Source organism: Limanda limanda, chromosome 14 (assembly GCF_963576545.1).
Source record: "Limanda limanda chromosome 14, fLimLim1.1, whole genome shotgun sequence".
Classification (NCBI taxonomy): domain Eukaryota; kingdom Metazoa; phylum Chordata; class Actinopteri; order Pleuronectiformes; family Pleuronectidae; genus Limanda; species Limanda limanda.
Window position 1 is genome coordinate 8,417,930 of NC_083649.1, and position 23,063 is coordinate 8,440,992.

The 23,063-nt window shown below is 41.5% G+C and overlaps 1 protein-coding gene across 2 annotated transcripts in view; it reads right to left on the reverse strand.

Moving 5' to 3' along the window:
• LOC133019870 (replication protein A 70 kDa DNA-binding subunit-like) overlaps nt 1-23,063 on the reverse strand; it is a 32,280-nt gene that overhangs the window by 4,217 nt on the left and 5,000 nt on the right. The window contains exons 7-16 of one of the 2 annotated variants that reach the window (XM_061086455.1): nt 20,685-21,114; nt 18,773-18,875; nt 18,577-18,645; nt 15,631-15,823; nt 11,686-11,822; nt 10,976-11,124; nt 9,245-9,374; nt 3,431-3,607; nt 3,149-3,256; nt 2,804-2,890 (exon numbers count right to left, since the gene is read on the reverse strand). In XM_061086455.1, the coding sequence (XP_060942438.1) occupies nt 2,804-2,890; nt 3,149-3,256; nt 3,431-3,607; nt 9,245-9,374; nt 10,976-11,124; nt 11,686-11,822; nt 15,631-15,823; nt 18,577-18,645; nt 18,773-18,875; nt 20,685-21,114 (1,583 nt within the window). Of the gene's footprint in view, nt 1-2,803; nt 2,891-3,148; nt 3,257-3,430; nt 3,608-9,244; nt 9,375-10,975; nt 11,125-11,685; nt 11,823-15,630; nt 15,824-18,576; nt 18,646-18,772; nt 18,876-20,684; nt 21,118-23,063 lie in introns of both variants that reach the window. The other variant, XM_061086454.1, reaches the window with a different exon arrangement.

Genomic DNA, 23,063 nt, shown 5'->3' on the forward strand with positions numbered 1-23,063 from the left:
TCATAGACTGTATATATATATATAGAGGGTTTGATCAGTGTTTACAGAAGCCAAAAGAACAGAATCTGGCCCCGCATCAGAGTCGACAGTGAAAAGCATCTTAACACGGAAAGTCGTGATCACAGCGTGCTCTCTGCTGCTCCGACTTCTCACCACCACCTTCACCTACGCCTGCGGATTCAACACATGAATCAGACAGTGACACGTCTCTGTGCAGGTCAGGAACGTGCAGAATTTATAGTCATGGGTGAGGTGGTTAAAAATTCACAGAATGAGTAAACGCCCCCGAGTTATCACACGGTTGAAACAGTTTTAGAGTGCGAGAAAAGAGAGATTTTGACTACATACTACAATACTAGTTTTTTTGTTTGTTTTTTAAATCAAGAGATAAATTCACAATTAACCATGGATTAAAACCAGTTTAATTTATTTTTCCATGTCATGAGACCTGTTATTTCAAAGATTTCATTATATTGTTTGTTTGTTTTTTGAAAACACAAGTGGATGATCTGTTCTGTGAGAAAGAACTGAGGTAGAAGGACGTATTGAGGCCGACTCATCATTTCAATCATAAGCTTTGAAATAAAAATGTAAACTTTGACTAACAACCACAGTAAATAAATATTGCATACTTCCCTGGGGCTCAGAGCTCATTGTATCTACTTGTGGAAAACTGTATTTATCAATTTAACATTGTTGGGACTGTGCTTTTGTTGGGGTTTAAATTCTTGCCAGTTTCTTCTGTACAAAAATACATTCATTAAAGTTAATTAATTAAGCAATTAGAACATATTACAGTCTTAGCAAATGTCTGGGCACTTCTGAGAAACTACATATTTGATGATTTGTTGACATGTGAATTGAATTTTCAGTGTGTGGTCTTCCAAGATCTTGTTTTAACTTTCATCATTCCCCTCTACTGTCATTTCTTAATGAGATTCCAGACTGTTTGAATTCCAAGCTGTAAGAGCTCTGATATCTTCTTTTACGACCTCCTTTGCTTTGCAGGCATCATTTAGCTTCATCTTCAGATCCTCAGCCGGCGGCTCGGAGGGTCCGTGGCTGTCGAGCTCTGCCACAAGGTTTGAAGACGATTTTATGGGCTCGGGAAATGCCAACAGCTGACATTTCCTAATGACAATTCTTGGTCCACCCTACAAGTCTTAACGAGTCAATTAAGGCCTAACTAGTTGATTTAGTTCGGAGTCTTCTATAAGGAGGATGAGCTCAAACTGATGCACGTGCCACAATAATCAGTAGTTTTTCCGAAATCTAAAGTAAGAGCTTGAAGAAAGGCTTGTGCTAACTTGCTGCTACAGGAGATGTATTTACCTTTTTGACTTAAAAAATTGGCAAAATGTGTCATTTGCCCAGAGGAGCCTTAAACTCTTGATTTTAATGAGAAAAAGCTGCATAATAATACTTCAAACTGCCGCTGTAACCCTATTATTTCTATTCCCCTTATTTGCCGGGTGGGGCCTGTGGATTGTGAAGACTGTCAGTCTATATGTCAAAGCTGTATTAAATTTGCCGTGTACTCATGTTCCTCAAAGGACAATTTACAGAAAACATTGGTGCTCCAAACTATTTGTTTTAAATGACCCCCATGACTCTCCCTGTAATGCAGCCCTGCGGACAAACTGTATTGTGAGCTCCACTTCTGGTAAGACCGTGATCTCAGGAAATAAATATCAGTATGTTGTTTGTTTTGCCCGACATGTCTGTATTGTGGGCTGTAATGAAAAAGGCAGCCTCCAGCTTGTGCCAGACGGCTCCAGGCTTTTCTCTTGTTAGTTGGTCTGTAGCAGTGGAGCAGTGACATTTGCTGTAAACAGACAGTCCAGCTCATTTTACTTCAGTTGGTAAGATTACTCTTCATTGCCAAACGTATCACTGTATGTAAAATTAGACTTGCATCTGCGGGAAAATGTGCACTCGAGTGTATAAAGACTGAATGGCAATATTTTGCCTGGACTTTGAGAAATTCCTTGAAGACAATGTTGTTTACCAGACCATGAAGAATGTCTGGTGAACTGCGGTTTCCCTGCGGCGCGGACACAGACCATTCAGCGCTCATCCTACATCTCAATCATTCCTCTCAGACCGAGAGTATCTTCCCTCCGTCGCAAATTAGTTTCTGAATAATTAAGTTAATTAGGCTTCGACAGACAATAGCTAAATGCTAATTAGCGCCTAATTAAGAGAAATGAATCCACAGCTGTATTTGTTTTAGTATCCAAAGTACACTGGCTATGCAACAACTCCCTTGTCATTGTAAAGCTAATTAAAAAGGATTTTGGATTCATGTTGTGTGACTGACAGGGTGTTCTCATTACATTACAATTCTGCATCTTGTTTTGTGGCTTTACCTTCTTGGGACCGAAGTTCAGATAGATAGAAGATAACAACTGATGATCGGTCTTCTTGATATGAATTCCCGGACGGCATACAGCTAATTAATTACAACAGAACACTGCAATGTACCACGCGTTTTACCATCGGGGGGAATTTTCACTTCTTCAACTGTAGTATTCGCCGTGACGTTTTTAAATCAAGCAGGTTCCTTCAAATCACAAAACCTCCCTCAGACCCTGGTCCGCCACCAGTTCATCCTAAAGGCTGCTGCTGATCCCAACGTACTTTATATCAAAACACAAAATCTGTAACACTGCAAGCACCAGAAATATAAACATCAGGCTCTTGCAATCATATGTCATTATATCCAATTCTGTTATTCCTGGGTAAGTAAATTGCACTGCATTGTATCAAATTCTATTGTGTGCTCCCGTTATTAGCTACTTACATTGTACGTCTCAAGCTTGACTCTGTTTTTAAAGATGTGCGTCGTGAAGTTGGCTTTCTGGAAGACTTCATCAAAGGCCGTCTCGTCCTGAGGAAAACACACAAACAAACACACACACATATGTTGACTGCAGTAATCTGGTAAGGACCTCCTGGAAAAATGTTGAAGTCAGTTTTCTTGTCAGACATAAACAAACTAATTCATGCAGAACTATGTATGTGTGTGAGTGTGCTTGTCTTTCTATAGCTATGAGGACACATTTTGGTTCTGTACCATCATTATGAGGACATTTTAAAGCGAGTGTGTCTGTGTTTGTGTGCGTGTGTGTGTGTTTATGTGTCTTACTGTGTCTTTAAACTCGCCCAGTGCTTCTGCAGTGTGACCTAATAAGACCTCGGCTGTCTCCTCGAAGCATGTCACCCACTGGTTATCCCCGAAGTCTGCCAAGTTGGCCTAAGAGTTCGACAGACAGGGATGATGAAGGGGAGAGTGATTATTTATGTGCATGTTTGAGTGTGTGTGTGTGTGTGTGTGATAACAGAAGATACAGTATTTCTCGCAGTCAGCATAACCGTATGTGTGTCAAACAGGCATTAATGATGTGCACTGTATGCGCTCTGCACTTACAGAGAGTAGGAATCTGTATTTAAAGTTGGGGAACTCTCTGCTACACTTCTCGCAGCGGTACATCCCGTTCTGTTGGTCTGTAACCTTCTTCTTGCAGTCTGCAGACGGACAGGACCGGTAGAGACAAGTGTCCTTACGAGTGAACAGCAGCGTCGCCACACAGCTGAAGTAGTCTGCCTGAATGGAGAGAGGAAATGGAAGAGGACGAAATCTAATTATGGGGATAGAGCGGAAAGATCAATAAAAAGTGCAGAATCACATCAAACTGCTGCAATTGGAACGTCTAAGAGGCCATAGTCAATTTGCAGGTGCTGCCTCTTTACACAATATTGTGCCGAGGAGAAATCAAACCTGCAAATCAAGTTACATGCGGGGAGAATATTCCAAACCAAATGAACCTGAACACAACCATTTAATTAAAGAAAATGTTTGTGTTGCGCTCTGTACCTTTTATTTTTGCACTGAGTGATCATCTCTTTCCATGTTTAACTTGTAGCTTTTCTTATTGGACTCTTTTGGTAGTCGCTTGTCATACTGGCAGATATTAAAAACATAAAGACGACTTTAGCTGCTCTTGTAGTTGCCTGATCGTTGCCTTAATTCAATAAAACAACTCATTTTTTAAAGTCTTGAGTAAAACAGCATTTAGTTGCCTATTCAACGTGAAAAAAGTAAATCATATGAAAAGTTCAAGCCTAAATAGCACATAAAAGATGTTATCTGTTATTGATACAAAAGGCCCTTGCAACAGATATTTGACAGATTAAACAGATGTTGGATAATGGATTTCTTAGTAAAAAATGTCTTATTGTAAATTGTGATATTGATGACGACAGAACCCCTTTACTGTTGACATAAATCGAAACACTTACTTTCTGCTGAGAGCATCTGCTTTAGAAGCAGACATATTTTAAAACTTATATTCTTAAAACTTTATTTAAAAAATAAAGTGTCAAAAGGTCCTGGTTGAGTAATGATCTTTGTCTGATTTTAAATCAAGAAATGGATCTTTTTGATTAATATGTGTTCTGGAAAAAGGAGACTAGGCATCGCAAAGACTGGAGCAACACTTCTCTACCACTGATGCAATTTTAAAAGGCCTACAATGAATAAACCGGAACAAGACACCTCATCAAAGTGTTTGTTATGTAGGCGGCTTCATCTTGGTAGATGAACAAGATACCAGGTGGCACAGGCACAATGAGTAATCGCTGGTCCACAGCACAAGAGTTACAATCACAACACAGTCATAGGGACAATGACCAACTTCACAAACTCTTTCCTATTGAGTTGCAACTGCAGATCAACCAGCCTAAACGATTCATAAAAAAATAATGCTGCCACTACAAGAAAGGTTTATGTGAATACTATCTGTGATATCACAACCATTACGCACATAACAGCAGCATTAGCAAACAGCGATTAAAGGAAACATGAACTCATCAAATGGTCTCTCATTCATTTCAATGTTAAGTTTTCTTGAATAATGATTATTGGTATCTTTAAATCGTAGCAACACAGCAAAAACTAAAGCTCATCAAACATGTAAGAGATGAGGAGGCACAAAAGTTCTCCTAGCGCAGACAGGACAAACTTCAAGAAAATGAATATGCTGCTTCGGGAGGAGAGAGAAACACTGAAAAAAGTAAAAATAAACTCAGATCAAACTTGGCATCATACATGAAACTGTTGCCAGAACGTCAGTGCAGCTGGTAGATGCACGCTGTTTACAGATCTCTATTTGACTTCCAAACAATCTTGGATAAGTTTAAAAAGAAAGCAGGGAGAGTTGGAGAAGTCTATGTATAATAGATGCAAGATGAGATGGATCTCTCTGCCTCACAGATACATAAATTGTTGTAAATGTACACACAAGGACACGTCTAACATGCAAGTTTATATGCAAAGACCCAAACTTACACATTTGCAATGCATATACAAGGAGACAAACTTCTTTCAGTTATGAATTCAAATTAAAATGTACACAGTCAAACAGAATCAAATTAAAATGCAGCGATGTTGCAGTAATTTAAACAGATATTAGCACCTCAGGCGGCAGAGCTCACACTGGTAAAATCAACAGCTAAAAAGGAGAGAAATACAAATTCTGGGGGAAAAACATTCCATAGCATTCGATTTCCATAAATATAAATATAAAGAATGCACAAAGTAGATGAACTGTGTCTCATCGGGAAGAGGCACATACATGTGTACACGTCTGCATGCAAATAAACACACGTGGATTCAAATAGACGCACAAGTGCAAGCACAAACCGATTCATGTGCATGTGCTGCACACTGAATGTAAGAAAGCAGAAAGAAAACCTTGTTTAACCAGACTTTAAACAAGATGTTGGAATAACAGCCAGAATTCAAAATAAATGCTTTAAAATCCATTCTCAACAACAGCAACTACAAGCTCGAACTGGGCCAGACTAATTTCTAATGATGGCCTAAATGAGTCCATCAAAGACTCTCTTTAGGATATAGGCCAAATTCACACAAACACACACTGACTGAGTATTGCTGCTCCTTTGTTATACAACCCTCAGTTTGAGTGAAGTGTTCGGTAAGAGCATTGAATGTGAAAAGACCATTGTGTTGTCTGCCTTCCTTGCGAGATGGTTGATGATGAGTCCTTCGTCCCCACGACCTCTACAGATACTGTCAGTCAGACTTAGAGCTCTCTGACACTCTCTTCCCGCGAGCAAACCCTGACTCACAGCATCATAATCTGTCCACCCATCCATCCATCTACCCAGTACCCATGCCACACAGCAAGATCACCCCTTCCAAAAAAACACTTACTCAGAAGGTTTTATTAATTAGGAGAAATTCTCCCGTTAGCAATAGCCCTCCCCTCCTCAACACTCCGCTCCCATGTTCCTGCCCATGTGCCTGCCTCATCACATTTTAGACTTGGGCAGATGAGATCGCTGGGAGCCTGGAGAGGTGGGAAGGCGAGGGGCGGGGAAGGTGGTGGGAGGGTGGACATGGCGGGAGGAAAAGCACAGGATGCCTTTGGTCGAGGCTGGTTCACGGCTCGTCACGTTGGCAGATGCTACAGAGAATATGAGGATGGAGGTCGGCAGGATCTGGACCGTGGCTCTGCCATCACAACAAAACCACTCTAAATAAATCCCCCTGGACTTGCCATCATCTCTCCTCTTCTCCTTGTGAGTGTGTTTTTCCCTCTCCCTCTAAATTCCAGTGTGTACACAGACGCCTTGGGGCAAAGTCTTAACCTTAAGCATGCTGTGGAGAACCAGGAAGATCAGCGTGACTAACGCTGCACGCAATAACAGATACACCAAAAAAAAAATGCTCAAGCACACAAACGTAAAAGTATGTGCGCCGACCGACCTAAAGATTCAAACACACACAGAAAATAGTTTTCATTCTTATCACAGAAAATTCCTGTGTCACCTTCTGGCACCTAAATGCAATTAAAATTTGTATGTGGAAGGGCAACCAAGTGAAAATCTTCCTCACATAATTGACGTGGCTGCACATGCCAACTTTAATGCTTGTCCCAAACACACACACACGCACACGCACATTAATTAGAAATGGCTTGTACACACCAGCCTCACACAAACAGTACATGGAGGCAAACAGGTGGAATGTCAAATTAGATCGCTTCAAAGTAGAAGCTAATGATTTGGATTTCATTATTAGAACAGAAGCAGCCTGAGAGAATGTGACAGACGTCCTCCTTAAAGGCGTTCAATTACAGAAGCGTTTGGGGGGGAACAAAGCACAGGCAGATAAAGAATAAGGAAAGAGACTAAAAGAGGAGGGAAGAAATAAGAGCTTGAATTATTTACACACTCTCACCTTTCATCTCCTTCCCTCACTTCTGCCAGTTATGTGTTCCAAACCAATCTCTACCTGTCCCCTTAACATGCCTTGACACTTGTCTCTCTTTGTCTCCACACTCCTGTTCTTCCTGTGGCCTTGTTTCCTTCCATCCTTCAACACAGCTTTGTCAGAGGAGGTGGCTCTGCCTGGCTCTTCCACACCTTCTCACTCTACCGGGTTCTCAGCCCGCGCCACATCCCTTCTGGTAATGTTATGCCCTCAGGCTTCCTCCACCTCCAACACGTAATTAGAAATTCTTATGAGAAATGACATTGATGCAGGAGCTACCCATATGTGGCTTCTAATTATATATGAGGAATGATGGAGACTACTCTGAAAAATAGAGCTAATTAAACAGTTATACTTCTACACATGCTACTGCAACCACGGATGGCAGGTCATTAATTTCAGTCAATATGTTCACTTTGCTAGAACCGTGATACTAATCCACGACGTCATAGCAAAGTAAAACCGAGAGCTGCTCTGTTTACCGTGAATGGAAGACAGACTCTGGGTTTGTGTTTGTCAAAGTGCTTACATTGAAATGAGACGAGGAAGCAGTCGGTCTTATAAATCACTAAACCTGTGTCTGTTCACTGAATATTATCTGCGATAGTTTGAATAAGAGGCTTTCGGGCTGATCTCTGTGTGGCTGAGAAAACAAACCAACTTAAAAAGCCCCAAAACATAAATTAACATTTGTGTTTACTGATGTTCAGAAGTGGGCGTTTAAAGCACACCTGATGTCAGTGTTCTACTTTGTGGTCTATCCGACAATTCCAAAGATCTGTCTGCCTGTGTGTACAAGGCAGATCACAAGAACCAATCATCTTATCAGCTTCAAACTTGGCTTGTGTATTGTTATGGGCCGGAGGAATGGTAGTGTAGAATTTGGGTTGATTGGTAAAATGTTCAATATGAATAGAATTTGAATAAACAGGCGAACAGTGCTCAATGGCACCGGCGGCTGGGACTGATTTACGGAAGTGGAGTTTTCGATTCTTTCCAAAACTACATTTTGACAAGCCCCTGTTAGAAGGTAATTGAGCTGAATACTGTATGTATGGCTACATAGTAAGCGTAAGTAAGTGAAAGAGCTCAAGATGATTTACTCTTAAGTCAAAGACCATAAACGTGAAGGAGCTGTTGTGGTGCGACTGTGAAACGTTGGTTCAGACCAGTGAAGTTCTAATCCTTTGATTCTGAGGGACAGTGTTTACCATGCTTGTCCAACAACACTGAAAGATTTCCTGTGGTCTCATTCTGTTGTACCGTAGCTTTGCTGGTATGACGTCACCTGTGTGTGGTTTGTCCCCTTTCTTGTTTTAAACAGCAGCCAGCTGCCTGAGTGACAGAGGGATTTACTGGCTCACACCAAAATCTGTTTCCAGCCAAAGTTTTTGTCGAGTTGCCTCAGTGATCCAACTAAAACTGCAGCAGAAATAAAAAAGGTTTCGTTTTTTTGTTCTTACACACCTCGTGGTTTTATTGATCTACTGTAGATCTCCCTTTTCTCTGACTCAAATACAAAAGGCTGAGTCAATCTAAAACTCAAAAATCAAACCTTGAGTTACGCAGAGCGATAAAAGAGCCAATGAAACAGAAATACTAAACATATATGCAATGTATTCAGTGAAATGAAGACATAAAACCTTAGATTACGTCTTCACTGCTTGCAATTTCCACCACTTTATCTTCAAATGGTAAATGATAAATGAACTGCGTTATATATCGCATTTTCTAGTCTAATGGACCACACAAAACGCTTTATAATACAGATTCATATTCACATTCAACAATGGCACTTTAGGGGCAATTTAGGCTTCAGCAATAAGAACTAGAGGAGTTGCTTGTTCTACCACCTGGATAAGGATTTCTCGTAACTTTAAGTGCAAGAACTAATTCCCTGATATGTGTATGTACAGTTTGCATGTGGGCCTATGTGCACCGTACCTTCTCTCCGTGTCCCATGCTTTCGTTCTTCACGTCACTCAGTGTTTTCCAGTTGATCTTCATTCCGCTGCTCGCTGACCACGAGCTGGTCAGGGATTGGCTGTTGAGAGCGAAGCCATCCGAGTCGTACCTGCACATGAACACACACGGAGAACACAGGCAAATAAAGTTATGCGCAAACACGCTTGTGCATCAAAACTAAACATAGAGATTCATACATGTGAACCATGACATACATTATTTCAAGTATAGGGAGACAGAGAGAAGGAAGAAAATAAAAGAGGGAGGGGTTGATAATCATAAAGAAAAACACAAAGCTAGCAGATATAATGATCCTTCATACTGAGGTTATTATATTACAGAGCATGCACTGTTTATATTAGTCGTATACGAGCGATTCTTCTTATTGTATGACAAAGGGTACACATTATATTAGTCGTATATGAGCGATTCTATCTTTTTTTTAAAAGGGGTTGTAGAAGCAAGTCTGTTTGTTTATATGAGCACGCTGTATGCTGTATTAATACACCTTGAGTTTTCCTCTGAAGGAGATACTGAGTTGTGTTACACATGACACTGTATTTGTCTATTGCTATCTAAAGAAACCATCTTTAGCCGTGACTGAATTTCCCCCTTAATCTCTGACTGAACTGATTTACAGCCACTGCATCTGTACTCTGCCATCTCTTTTATCTGACATGCTGACTGCTGTCGACATGCCTTCACACATCAATCAGCCTTTTATCTCGAAATATATTTCAGGCCATATACACTCGGGGAAAGAGGAGAGGAAAAAAACTCATCCATCTGTGCTCTTGTCTGCCCACTTCATCTCTTCACTTATCTACCTTTTTAAACATGCCCTTTAAAATCTTAATGCATCAGTGCGACTCCTGCTCTGTATTCTAGATGAGCAGAACAATCTAATCAAGGCATCATCCAACTTCATCACTTTCTTTCAAGTAAGAGCGAGCCCGGTCAAAACAATCCCACAACGCACCACATCGCCACAGGAACTCGAGTCAGACAGAGGCTCTTTGTGTTTCCCGATGAAAAACAATTATTGTCAATCATTCACTGCTTCTCCTCAAAGGTAGATTATTAGAACGAGTGAAAGACTGAACACAACAATGCCCTCAGGTACCATGATGCATGCCCCTTTATTTACTGCATTCACACTGAAGCAATGAGGATGTTTTTACATTCAATTCTATAAGAAGAGATTTCCATGTAACTCTGAGGCAATCACATGCACACTGAACCCTTATATATACACACACACATGTAATGAAGAGGGAAAAAGGGCCATTCTTTTCAGCGGTGGCCAGACTTGGCATCAGCCCTAATGAGCGTATGAGTCATAATTCAAAACCCTCCACAGGACCTGGAATCCAGTTTGATGTTGCTCGTCGCGAGAATCCAGAAATATCCGCGTTCTGCTTTTCTTTTATTCAAACCATCCAATCCTGTCTAGAGACCCGCTGGGACTAATGAGGCACACGTCACCAGTTTCCTGACACGTGATCATCAGGGCTTTGCAATGAAGTTCCCATGTGAGTGTGTGTGGGTTTAGTGTTTATTATTAGAGTGATATCATTATGTTTACACATATGTTTTGTGGTAAGTGTCCATGCACACTGTACATGCCAGCATGACAACTCTGTATAAACATTTCTATGTGTGTTTTGAGTGGGTTCATGTTTGTGTGAGCGCTGCACACCACTGACTCACCAGGTCCTCAGTCTAAAGGCCTCTGGTATGTCTGGGTTGACCATGACTGTCGAGCCGAACGAGGCAGAGAGAGATCTGCCTCCGAAATCAGACACGCGAGCCCCTTTGATAACGACCACGGGCTCCTGGCTGCCGTCAAACTTCTCTGCCTGGAGAAAGAAAAAGCAAAACTGTGTCAATGAGGAGAGACATTCTGAACACAAGAGACAGCAAAAGCAGTTGTGTTATTGTCTCTTGTATGTTCGGTGTACGCCTGCAGCCTGGAAAGCAATGCGCGGTGTAGTTTGCTTTGATAATTGGACAACCTACAAGTTAATTTGAAAATCATTTTTTGATTTTAGCAAAGAGGAGGAATTATCTCTTGCTGATTGAATGAGCTTAGAGAAGAATAGCATCATTTCTTGCACATTCGAGAGTTATTTAGCCCTTTTTCTCAAATCAGGGACCACGGTCCAAAACACTCCCGAAGGTCACGGGAAGGATTTGACCGATCTAAATTTTACGGCCCAGGAAACGCAATCAAACCACTCTGCATGCAAGAGCACACACACCGTTGTGCTATGTTCACTGACACGGATACATACACGCATGGACACCTTTATAAACACACGATTAATTACAGTCTGCTCAACACATGTTTTTACATTAAAAAACCCTCCCAGGATGCAGAGGGAGAGCAGGGAGACAGATAGAAGGATTATAGTTGTTACCTCCTCTCCCCACAGTGTGACTGTCACCACTTTGCCTGTTGTGTCTATTAGGCTGAGGGCCCTCTTGGAGACTTCTCTGCTGGCCTTCGTGGTGATCCGGGATACATCCTCCACACTCTTACAGACACCGATAACATCTGAGGAGGGAGACAATTATTAGAGAGGTGTTTGTCCATAACTCCTCATGGATACAGGGAGTCAAATATGATTTCAGAGACAGTAGAAAAATAATAAAACAGTGTGTTATGTGAACAGAGCCTTTTGAAATGTCTATATATGGTATCAAGAGTAAAAAGGCCCCCTAGATATTTTCGACATTATGTGAATTATTATCACAACATGAGCAGTAAAGAGAATTGACGGCCCTTTGATATTGCAAAGTTGCTGCAGACTGACATAAATGTCATATCAGGCTGGCTAACACCCAGGCCCATATTCCAGATCACAACAAACAAACTCATTCCTCATTCATGTTTCCTGTCAGGCTCAAGGCCTAAACACTTCATTCAGGATTACTGCACTGAGGAGCAGTCACTGCTGAGGTGGACCACCATGACTAATAATCAGAACGAGGAGAATCAATTTCCAAAGCACATTTTTGTATAAATAGAATGGCACTAAGTAGAGCGCATACCTCCGCCAAGGCCAACTGCTCTCCTTAAATTCAATCAAGCCACACCACATTGCCTGCACTCATAAATATCAGTCCCTAAAGATGACAGATTTTGTCCTATTCCCTGATCCGCCCCTCTGTCCCGATCCACACAAAAATTGTATTGGGTCTTTTATGGCCCATCTCCCATCCCAACGTTTGGGGGAAATCCATTCAGCTGTTTTTGTGTATTTCTGACAAACGACGAACAAACAAACGGACAGGGGCAAAAATATAACCTCCTTGGCAGAGTTTACAAATATGATTTTGCATAGTTCACATGAAAACATAGGAGACATACTGTATATATATATATATACACAAATTCAATCGTATGCAGAGAAAGTTAAAAAAATTGTCTATGTCTTCATCCTAGCTAGAGAAATGCCACAGGGCACTTTCAAATGGCTTAACAATGATGACTATTGTGGTGATTAATTTTCTGTCGATCATCTCATGCCATCAGACTAGTGCCCGCGTTGGATAAGATGACTGGACAGAATTATAATATAGACTTTTGAAACCGGTCATGCTCTGAACTCCATCCTCCCGTCTGCTAACCTTTTTTTTTAAACCCACGCCTCCTAGTCCTCGCCTGCTCTCTGTCTCCACTCTCCCCGCTCTCCTTAATTCCATTATGATTGAAACGATGTCACCCACCTCTGAACTCCATTATCACCACAGGAACAGGCTGACAGTTCTCATTACCATGTTATAATCCCCTATTTAACAAAGGAGCGGAGAGAGAGTAAGTGGAGAGCGTGTGAAGGGAGAGACAACAGATGATGCCCGGGACATGTAACGCTGCCCCTCTGCGACCGACGGAAACACACTCCTCTAGGTAAACCGCTCAGTGCATCCCTTAACTTGTGTAATGCTCTGCTGTGCTGCCCTGTATTTCTCAAAGCTAATGTAATCATGTATTATTACTCCTCAAATATAAACCCACAGTGCTCAAAACTCAGTAGATTCGACCATTAAGTTCTCCATTATGGCATGTCCAGCACTTAAAAGAATCAATAGCCTTCCATGTGCTGCGACCCAGGAGTTGCTGTATGTTTTTCATGACCGTATGCGAGAGAAGTTAAAAAAAACTATTCAAATATGCAATTCAACACTCCCATCTGTATGTTAGATCACAGGCACAAGAGGCCACATGGACCTGTGCTGATATGTGTGGAGAGAAATGCCACTTCAAACCCATGGAGAATCAGAAGAGCAATAATTTCCCCTTTAAGCCGAGCTTCTTCCTCCCATTCTCACTCTTCTTTAGCACGTGTTCCTCTTGCTTTGAAAACCTGTTATCTGTTGGGTACAGACTGAAATGTGTTTGAACACCAAGTATCAGAAACTGTCAAGCACCATGTCAGATTTCAGATCTGTGATCATGTTTGATTACATTAGAGAAACGATGCCACTTTCTTATTACAGTTTAGATTGTGTTGTTGAAGAAACAGGGGCTTTTTTTTTCTCAGAAGTGATCTAAAACCTGTATTGTTTTCTGTATTCTTACCAAAAATCTGTATTAAAATAAAACTGGTAAAGACAAACATCTCCTTCACAGACCAGTTTCTAAAAATACAATAAATTCTAAAGTTTAAAAAAAATTACATCCTAATTGCCAAACCTGCAGAGACACCACTATCCGACATGTGCATCATATCACTAATAACATTCAGCACATCGTTGAATCACCACGTTCAACCCCAATCTACACATGGACCGTCCCAATTTACCTGTCGCAGAGATAAGACGCCCCTGTCAGGCACAGAGGGCAGGCACCCCAACTAAAACAGTGGAATGAGCATCATCCTCTCTTTATCTTCCCTCGGTACTGTCTGCCTGAATTAACCCTCCCCCGAACCCAGTCGTGATGTTTTCCTCCATGATATCTGGTTCACCACTGACAGGCATAAGTCTGTCTATTAACTTTTGTTTTATATTCAACAATGGTATTTAAGTGTCTGCATTGACGGAGCAGAGAGATGGTTCAGCTGATAACAAACATGTTTACAGTATATCACAGACTGTTAATAGAGATGGACAACAAACCATCTCCATCACCCCCTGGTGGCTGCCTGCAGTATAGCTAATAAATCCTGCCTACTTCATGTTAATGGATGGGACATGGGCCAAACTGAAAAGGTAAAGTACACGTCACATAAGTTTTTCTCAAATATGGGTTCTGTCATTATTGATAGGTCTTAACTGATTGATGTTTTTTTAATAAGTTCTTTGATATAAAAAAACTAAACAAGGTGAAATGTCATGATTGCTCAACAGACTCATACCAGGGATTATAAAGAATTTGGGCATTCACCAGTTTTTGTTATGAGAACAAACACAACACCCGAATGGTCCAAACCTGTTGGCCCAGTCATGCATGGATATTCTGACTCTCTCCACAGAGATAGACACTATTTTCACCAGATGTCATAATGCCAAACTAATCTGAATAAATTAGGAATTGTAATTTACACAAAATTATTGCTAAATCCTCAGGGTGCTCACATAATTATCATCATCAGCGTTTGAGAAGATTTTGACGAGTTGATTTCATTGGCATTTAAAAAGGTAAAACAAACGTATACCGTTCAGTAGTCGTTGGAAAATTCTCTCAACCCAATGTTTGCCTTGGGGTCTTTACGGAAGTAGCTGTCAAGCAAAGTCCTCAGCTGCACCTGACAATCTGTGTATAAGACTTCGGGCTGTAATATTCTCTCATCCAACCGCTACATGATTGTCACATCTCCCCCATTGCCTCTCACATTAGTCATGGACCACTTTGCGGAAGAAAGACATCTTTGAGCAACTATGTCATGTCAGAACAATCACTATTTTCTGTGCCATCGTTGTGTTGTGCTGCTCTGATGACGTCAATGACAGCTGTACTATTTATATTTCCTTATTGTCTCAGGTCCCCTTGCTCTAAACCAACACCCCAGAACTTGTTTTCTGTGTCTGGCAGCAGGACCTGAAGCTCTGTGGCAGGAGGGAAACGTTTTTGCGAGTTAGAACTTCCAACAGATAGAGCAGAGCAGGTTGCTTTAGAGTATATTGAATAAACAAATATCGTGAGTCATATTTTCTGAACAAAGAGAGTCATTGGCTTGACACATACCTCTCGATTAGATGATTGTTAACATTGTGGGGATTTGATTGTGATTGAATATTTAGCTCCTCAGATGGAGTCCCAATTGACTTGAGACTTTACCTGCTCACTCACTGTTTAGTTGCTCTTTTATTGGCGTATGAAATGTAGAAATTAGGTCTCACAGATGAACATGTCTTACCAACGATGGCGTCATTGTCTCTGTTTTCCAGCTCGGCGATGGGCACAAAGTCACAGTTCAGTGTGGGGACTCCCTGGCTGTCATCACACAACACAATGGACGAATTGGCCTGGAGGGTCATCTCATAGTCGTTCTTCACTGTGGTGTACTTCATGTTGGCCGGCTTCAGCGTAGCCTTGGAGATGTAGTACACCTGTAGGGAACAGATGGGATGAGATGTGATGGCGTAGTACAATTACAGGTAATCAAAATGGTTATTTTCCCGTAAATCCGGAGCAACTATGACTGATCCGATTGAGCGACCACTTTATTGATCCTGCCAAGGAAATGTTATTTCCCCAAAACCTCCCAATAGAAATGAAAAAAGTCCATTTAAGATGTGGTGTCATATCAGCCCCATCACTTCTCTAATTCACCAGAAAATAAGCAGCTGCTGTGAGCAAGTGTGCTAAACAGCACAATTTAAACTCGATCTGCAGGGCACACTTCTTCATTTACTCTTCCAGCTCACCATCCATTATCTCTCTCTCTCTCTCTCTCTCTGAGTTTGTATCTGTGGCCCACTCTCTCCCCTTCACTTCTCTCTGATTTACCCCACACAAAGATAGGAGCATGAAACTAATGTGATAAGCACTTGGGCCAGTCGGAGCCAGTCGGAGCCAGTCACACCGACTCGCTATTCCGTCAATAATCAGACCACGAAGGGGAAGACGGATTCATCCCTTTATTTATCTTTGAAGGGCATATGGCACAAATTGGATCTGGGGCTGCGTTGGGAGTCACTGCTAGTTGCTGATACCTGAATCAGTGCAACTAACGAAATGATGGCCGGGGTTAATTGAGTCATATAGCTCTGTGGGACAGACTGAATTGAGCGTGGGCTTTAACATGTGTTCTACCTGGCTGCAACTGCACAGATAGAGGGAAACATGCCAAGCACATGTTCTGAGGGTTTGTTAGTGACACTGGTGACGTCTATAATCTGCTCTCTGACTGTGTCATCATGAATCTATACACCTCAATCTTACATTCAACTTTATCTTTTGTCAACTAATGGTGCTTTTATTATCTAACCAATTCAATTCAAAATATGGCGAGCCCTTGACTTACTAGGTGTAAAGACTTACTGAAAATGAGGGTGACCTCTGACCCGCCTTAGAGCCGGGTCAGAGGTCACCGTCATTTTCAGTTATGAAACAGCAGCTTGAGGTGATAGGCAATACATTCTTTATTAAAGGGACAGGGAAGCAGATGCTTTCTGACATGAGATCTTGAACCAGGGACCTCTGGTTGAAAGATGATGCTATTAGCAATGACTGCCTCTGAGACTCTTCCACCAAGTGTTTTGGCTAAAAGTTTCCTCCATATAAGCTCTTATTGGACGTTTTCTAATCTTAGATAGATACAATATATGTTGTGAGAGTTATTGATCATTCTCCTTGTGGTGTGACGACCGAAACTGTTACTAAGACAAAGAAGCCTCTGGAGGTCTAAGTTGTTTTCCATGACTGAATATTTGACAATTTGTAAAGTTCAGACCCATCTGCTCTGTGTGCCTCTCACTGTGATGTCTGCTCCAACACAAACACACGCTCGTCAACATAAGCTTTTTCCTCACAGGCTCATTTGACCAGTGGATCAGATTTTAACTGGCTCCTTATGGATTTCCACTGGACTGGCGCCAAGAAAAGAAATTGAACAATTTTCTAAACATATATAATCATGTAATTTCCTTCTAAAGTTCACTTTCTTCGTACTAAATTGGCTCTTTGTGTTTATGCAGACTGTCTCTTTACAACATGTTAACACATGAGATTGTGAGGCCCCTCAGTCTTCTGTACCGGTCTACATCGAGCACTTCTCGAGCACAGAAGTGCTCGATGTAGTTACATGCATACAGCACAGGTGAAATCCTGTTGGAGCCCAATGATATAATTTGGGTGACATTTAGTCTTGGATTGATTTAAGGTGAAGTGCATCAGACAAGTGCTCTCTGTGAAGACATCCTCTTTTAGAGACACAACTGAAAGATGCATCCTTGGGAGTTACATTTCTGGGACAGAGACATAATAAGACTTTAGTCTGACTGGTAAAAGTTAAGTATATATTTTTGCACACAATGAGGACAGTGGGTTTTGTCCAAGAGAGAATGATTACAGTGACCATTAATTTCTTCAAATTGCTAAAGGAAATGTGGTTATTGTGTAATGAGAGATAAAAAACAAAACCTTAGAGGATCTAAAGATATTATCTCTGTATCAATCACAAAAGCCCAACAGTCTGAAACACTGAAACCAGTGGAGATCCCCTGACTGTATACTAGTGGGTGAGGCAGGTAAAGTCTGTAGAAACACTCGGAAATATGCACGTCCTTCCGGAAAAAACACGGAGGAGCTGCGAAGTCCAGTGCAGCTCTGATAACAGCTTGGGAGACAAACTTTATATGCATACTCCACAGAGAACACAACCTGCCACACTGGCAGCCACAAGATAACCAGACATTTTAACAACAGCGAAACAATAAAATATTATCCACCAAACTGCTCAATATGTCTCAAACACATATATTTCAGTAAAATATGACTAAATAAATCCCTTCCACAAAATTCTCCACTACCTGCATGTGGCTCAGTGATTGGACAGAAGTCCAGCAGGCATGGGGGAATTTTGCAGAAGCGGTTTATTAGACACTACTTTACAAATTATACTCTTGTTTGACTGTCTATGAATTCCTCTATGAATGAAGATATTGTCTTGACAAAATGAGTCTCGAGTTAATAACTAAGGCGGCTGTTTTCCTTTCGAAGTAACGCTAGTAAAACATTTACTTGCAGCTTCCAGCCATCCTGGGTAAAGTGCATGCAGACGTTATCGTTTTTGTGAGCTTTCCAAGAGACTGTTATCGCCTAAAGTGTGGATGGATATGTGGGAGTGGGAGCTGCTCACCTTGCCTTGCTCCACTAAAGAGAAAAACTTGTCCACCTCATTTTTGAATGCTGTGACCCTGATTTCTCCCTGTTGACAAGCACATTTCATTAAAGACATTTCGTGGCATGAATAAAAATAAAACAGCCATGTGTGACATATGTTGACATATGTTGGCAATAAACCGATATGAAGACCTCTCCACTCCTGTACTCACACTCTCATCCACTATCTCAAAGGAGAAGAGCTTGCCCTCTCCTTTAGAGTTATTCCAGGTGCGGATACTGGACTTGTGGGTAACTCGGGCTCTGATAGTCCACCTAGGGATACACACAGGGTAGACATGAGCAACACTAAATCGGAATGAGATCACACAACATGCTATAAAATACTCTGGAGGAAAAAACAGTCGATAAAAAGTCAACAATTTAAATTTGATATTTTGAAATTATTAATTTGCAGATAGAGAAAACTTTAATCCGATTTCTGTTGTGTATATGCAAAAAGACCACTAAATATAAAAAGTAGACTTGTTAATAAATACATTTTAAAGGTTCTCTTTGACCAACACAGTTATGTGCAAGTAAACTAGCAGTTGTGGTCTAAAGGTCAGAACAAACAGAGACGACTGCTGCAGAGACACTTTGAAAATCTTTTTACTTAATGAGCATCCAAGCTCGGCTCACATCAGTCACCAGTGTGTAACACAACAGAGCAAAAGAACAATTCCCGAGGAAATTGGATAAGTGTCTTTTTCCGTCTTTTTAAAGTTCCTTGAAAGAAAAAGAAAAGAAAACATCCAACAACTTTCTTTTCAAAGAGTGAACTAGGTGTTGTACATCTTCCAACTCCGGGATGCATTTAAAATGTGCCTCTCCCTACGTTTTCAACAACAGCCAGCCAAGCTCGGCAGTTTATGCAGCAGTGAGCTTTTTGACTGCGTTGATAATTGTGCAGTGGAGGATATTCATACCATAACTTTGCCTGCAATTAAATCCCCTATCATGAGAGCAGCTGCTGGCCCAGAGTGAACCTCATTCCCTGCTCAGTATGGATAAGACTGCTCCACCAGGGTTTATGGCAGCCAAAAGCCAATTATAGTCTTCTCTCGATGCTATTACTTAATACCAGCAGAAAGGAATGAGAAAGCCATGTAAACGGGCCATAAAGGACTGCGTGCACATACAAATCGTCGTCATATAATCTACTGTATGTAGCACTTGTCACACACAAACACACACCGGCTCCTTTCATTTAACACAACTGCACGCAGAAGAACCACCGCTGCTGAAGTCATCCATTTTTACTCACTGTAGGTGCTCCCCAACATCAAAGTTAGAACAGTCATCAGTTTATTACAGCACCTGCAGGCGCACTTATCTTTACAGCGTGCAATTTCAAACAAGGCCACGTTATCAGAGCCCAAACATAGAGGGAGAGTTGACAGGGTAACTTTACTCCAATCTGGACAACTACATCTTGGCGTGTCTGTGCTTTTGTCTTACTGTGGTTCAACTTTAAGGTCAGAGGCAGAGACATAAGCCTAATGAAATGATAAGAAGCAAGAGGAGAAGAAGCTGCAGTCAAATTTAACCCTGGAGGAGGAGAGGAAATTGTGAGAGGGAAGGATGTGGATAGAAAAAAACGGGAGGTTGGTCAAATCCCCACGGGGTCAAATAACAGAAAACCTCAGCAGCAAATCAGAAAGACCCGTCAGTACCTGCTATTTAAGTGTCAGTTTCTGAGGCGAGATCGCTCATTCCATTTCATTTCATTTCATTTCCATGCAAATGGGCTGATCACCACGCACACGCACAAATCCACACGGCCGCATACAACGACATATACCCACATGCCCCAAAGTGGCAGTAAGAAATGGCAGCAAAGAGGAAGCACAGCATGAGGGGAAATAGTCGAGGTGATGAATGAGCACAACGGGAAACGCAGGCAAAGTGAAATAACATCGTGAATAATGTGTGCACTAAAGACTTTGCTTGGAGTTAAAGAGGAAATACACGAACAGAACTAACCCCTGCCAAAATTAATTTGTTTTTTAAATCTCTTATAAATAATATAGATGTATGTGAAAGAGGGCTCATGCAAAAACACACACAGACACACACACTTACTTGGTTTGGTAGGGGTTGAGGGTTTCAATAGGCCACACTTTTGTTGAAGAACCTGGAGAAGAGGTCGTAGCCTTCATGGGCGAGAACTTCATGGGTGAGGGTGTCATGGGTGAAGCTTTCATGGGTGAGGCTTTCATGGGTGAAACAAACTTCATGGGTGAGGCCTTCATGGGTGAGGCCATCATGGGTGAAGCCTTCATGGGTGAGGCCTTCATGGGTGAGGCCTTCATGGGTGAGGCCTTCATGGGTGAGGCCATCATGGGTGAGGCTTTCATGGGTGAGGCTTTCATGGGTGAGGCCTTCATGGGTGAGGCCTTCATGGGTGAGGCCATCATGGGTGAGGCCTTCATGGGTGAGGCCTTCATGGGTGAGGCCATCATGGGTGATGTCCCCACAAAACTTCTTCCATTACCTCTGGGAGGAGAATCAGCTGCTTGGAAACAAGAGTGAAATAATTACAGGCGAATTCCACAGATGACATTTTAATTGTGCTGAAAGATCTATTTTTGTTGAATATCTTTGGGTTTTGCACATATTTTTTTCTTTTGTTGGGTCAAAGAAGATGTTACCTTAGGCTTATCTTACATACATACATTAGTCCCTTAGATAATATATAATAATAATAATAACTCAGAGCACATTTTTCAGAGAAAAACAGTATCTGACATTGACAAATGTAACGGCTGTCACTGATCTGTCACCAGCAGAGCATCTACCCGTTTGCCACGAGGCAGCATAAACTTTAATTAAACCCCCGGATGAACATATTTCATTAGCTCTAAAATATAAACGGTGGTTCTATTATCTGATCATGAGAGCTGCTGCCAAAATCATAAAATACCTGAGAAAGTTAAACTCCCCCTACAGACCTCTCTGCAGATCTCTGTTAACATCAGTCTATGCCAATGTATTTAAATGTGTTTGTCCTTTCAAGTGACACATTACATTCATTATAACTTTACTTTCAGTCATAAGAAAGGAAATTATAAGAATTAGTTATCAGAATATCAGTCAAATCAACAAAAACTTTTAAAGTTTAGAATAACGTCCGTTTTGTTTTTAAAAGAACAATTCAGCTTTCTTTCTCCTTCTTGTCCCAAATGGCAAAGCTAGAAAACTTGAACAGTTTGTCGAGCCCACAGAATCACAAGGTTTCCTCTCACCTCCCACGATGAAGTAGCAACAGCCACACCAGTAGTGATTCAGACCAGACAGTGAGCGGGTACCAGAATGCTTTTATGCAAGGCCTAGTTTTTACACAAGTGACCTGCCACACTGAACGTCAGCGTTTGGGGGGGGGGGGGGGTGAAGAACTGTCTGCACTAAAAGATATAATTCCACAGAGACCCTCCCCTGATTAAAGCTCATATGCTGGTGAACAGGAAATGCAGCTCTATGATATCCTCCTTTGGGGGGGGGGGGGTGTTCTTCTATGTGTGTGTGTGTGTGTGTGTGTGTTGCACAAATTCCTTGGGGAAATTCACAGGTTGAACAGCTATTTTCAGTCGCGGGGTAATTAACATCAATATTCATGCACACGCTTTCTGGATGGAGTGTAAGACGGAGCTGGTCGCAAAAGAAGAGAAGGAGAGATAATAGGTGCCAGGGATGGGTGGAGGGGGAGTGGGGGAGCGGAGCACAGTGAGGTGCACGGAGCTCTATCAAGGTTCCTCATTTTTTGCGATTAAGATCAGCAGCACAGGCTCCTAATGTGCATGCCAACAACGTATACCACAGCCCCTGTTTGTAAAGCCTGCTTGGTGGTGAGGACGCTGTAGGAAGAGAAACAAAGAAAATATACAGACATGAACAAAGCAATAAAAAGAGAAAGTGAATAAGACACAGCGTGTGAGTGTTTGTTGGGTTGTGGAGAGACAGAGGAGGAGAGAGAAAGAGTTGTGAGTACAAAGGAAACCTGCAGAGAACCGTTACTGATGAATAATGAATATTTTTTTAACCGCACTTCAGCGAGTGCAGATCTCAACGGAATTTAAATATCATCCGCAAAGCAGTTTGACTTTAGTCTATTTTAAGTGATGGCTCCTGATGAATATTTAAATGGTAACAGAACCGTCGGTGGCATGAGGTCATGACCTGTGACTCGACACCTTCTGCTTAAAGACAGTTTTTTTTGTCTGTTATTTCAGAATATTGATATTGTGACTTGAATATTGATGTTTTTTTAAATAGAGGAAGTTAAATGTCACCTGTGGCTGACAAGCTCAAACACTATCAAATGCTTTCACCTGAAGATAAAGGTTCTCTGATCACATCCACCCACTCCGAGAATGTCAGAGGTTGCTATAAAACTGACTATGGGGGGGTGCTTCTCATTCAGTTAACTATGCTTCTTCCTCCGTCTTGCAGCCCTTGACCTGG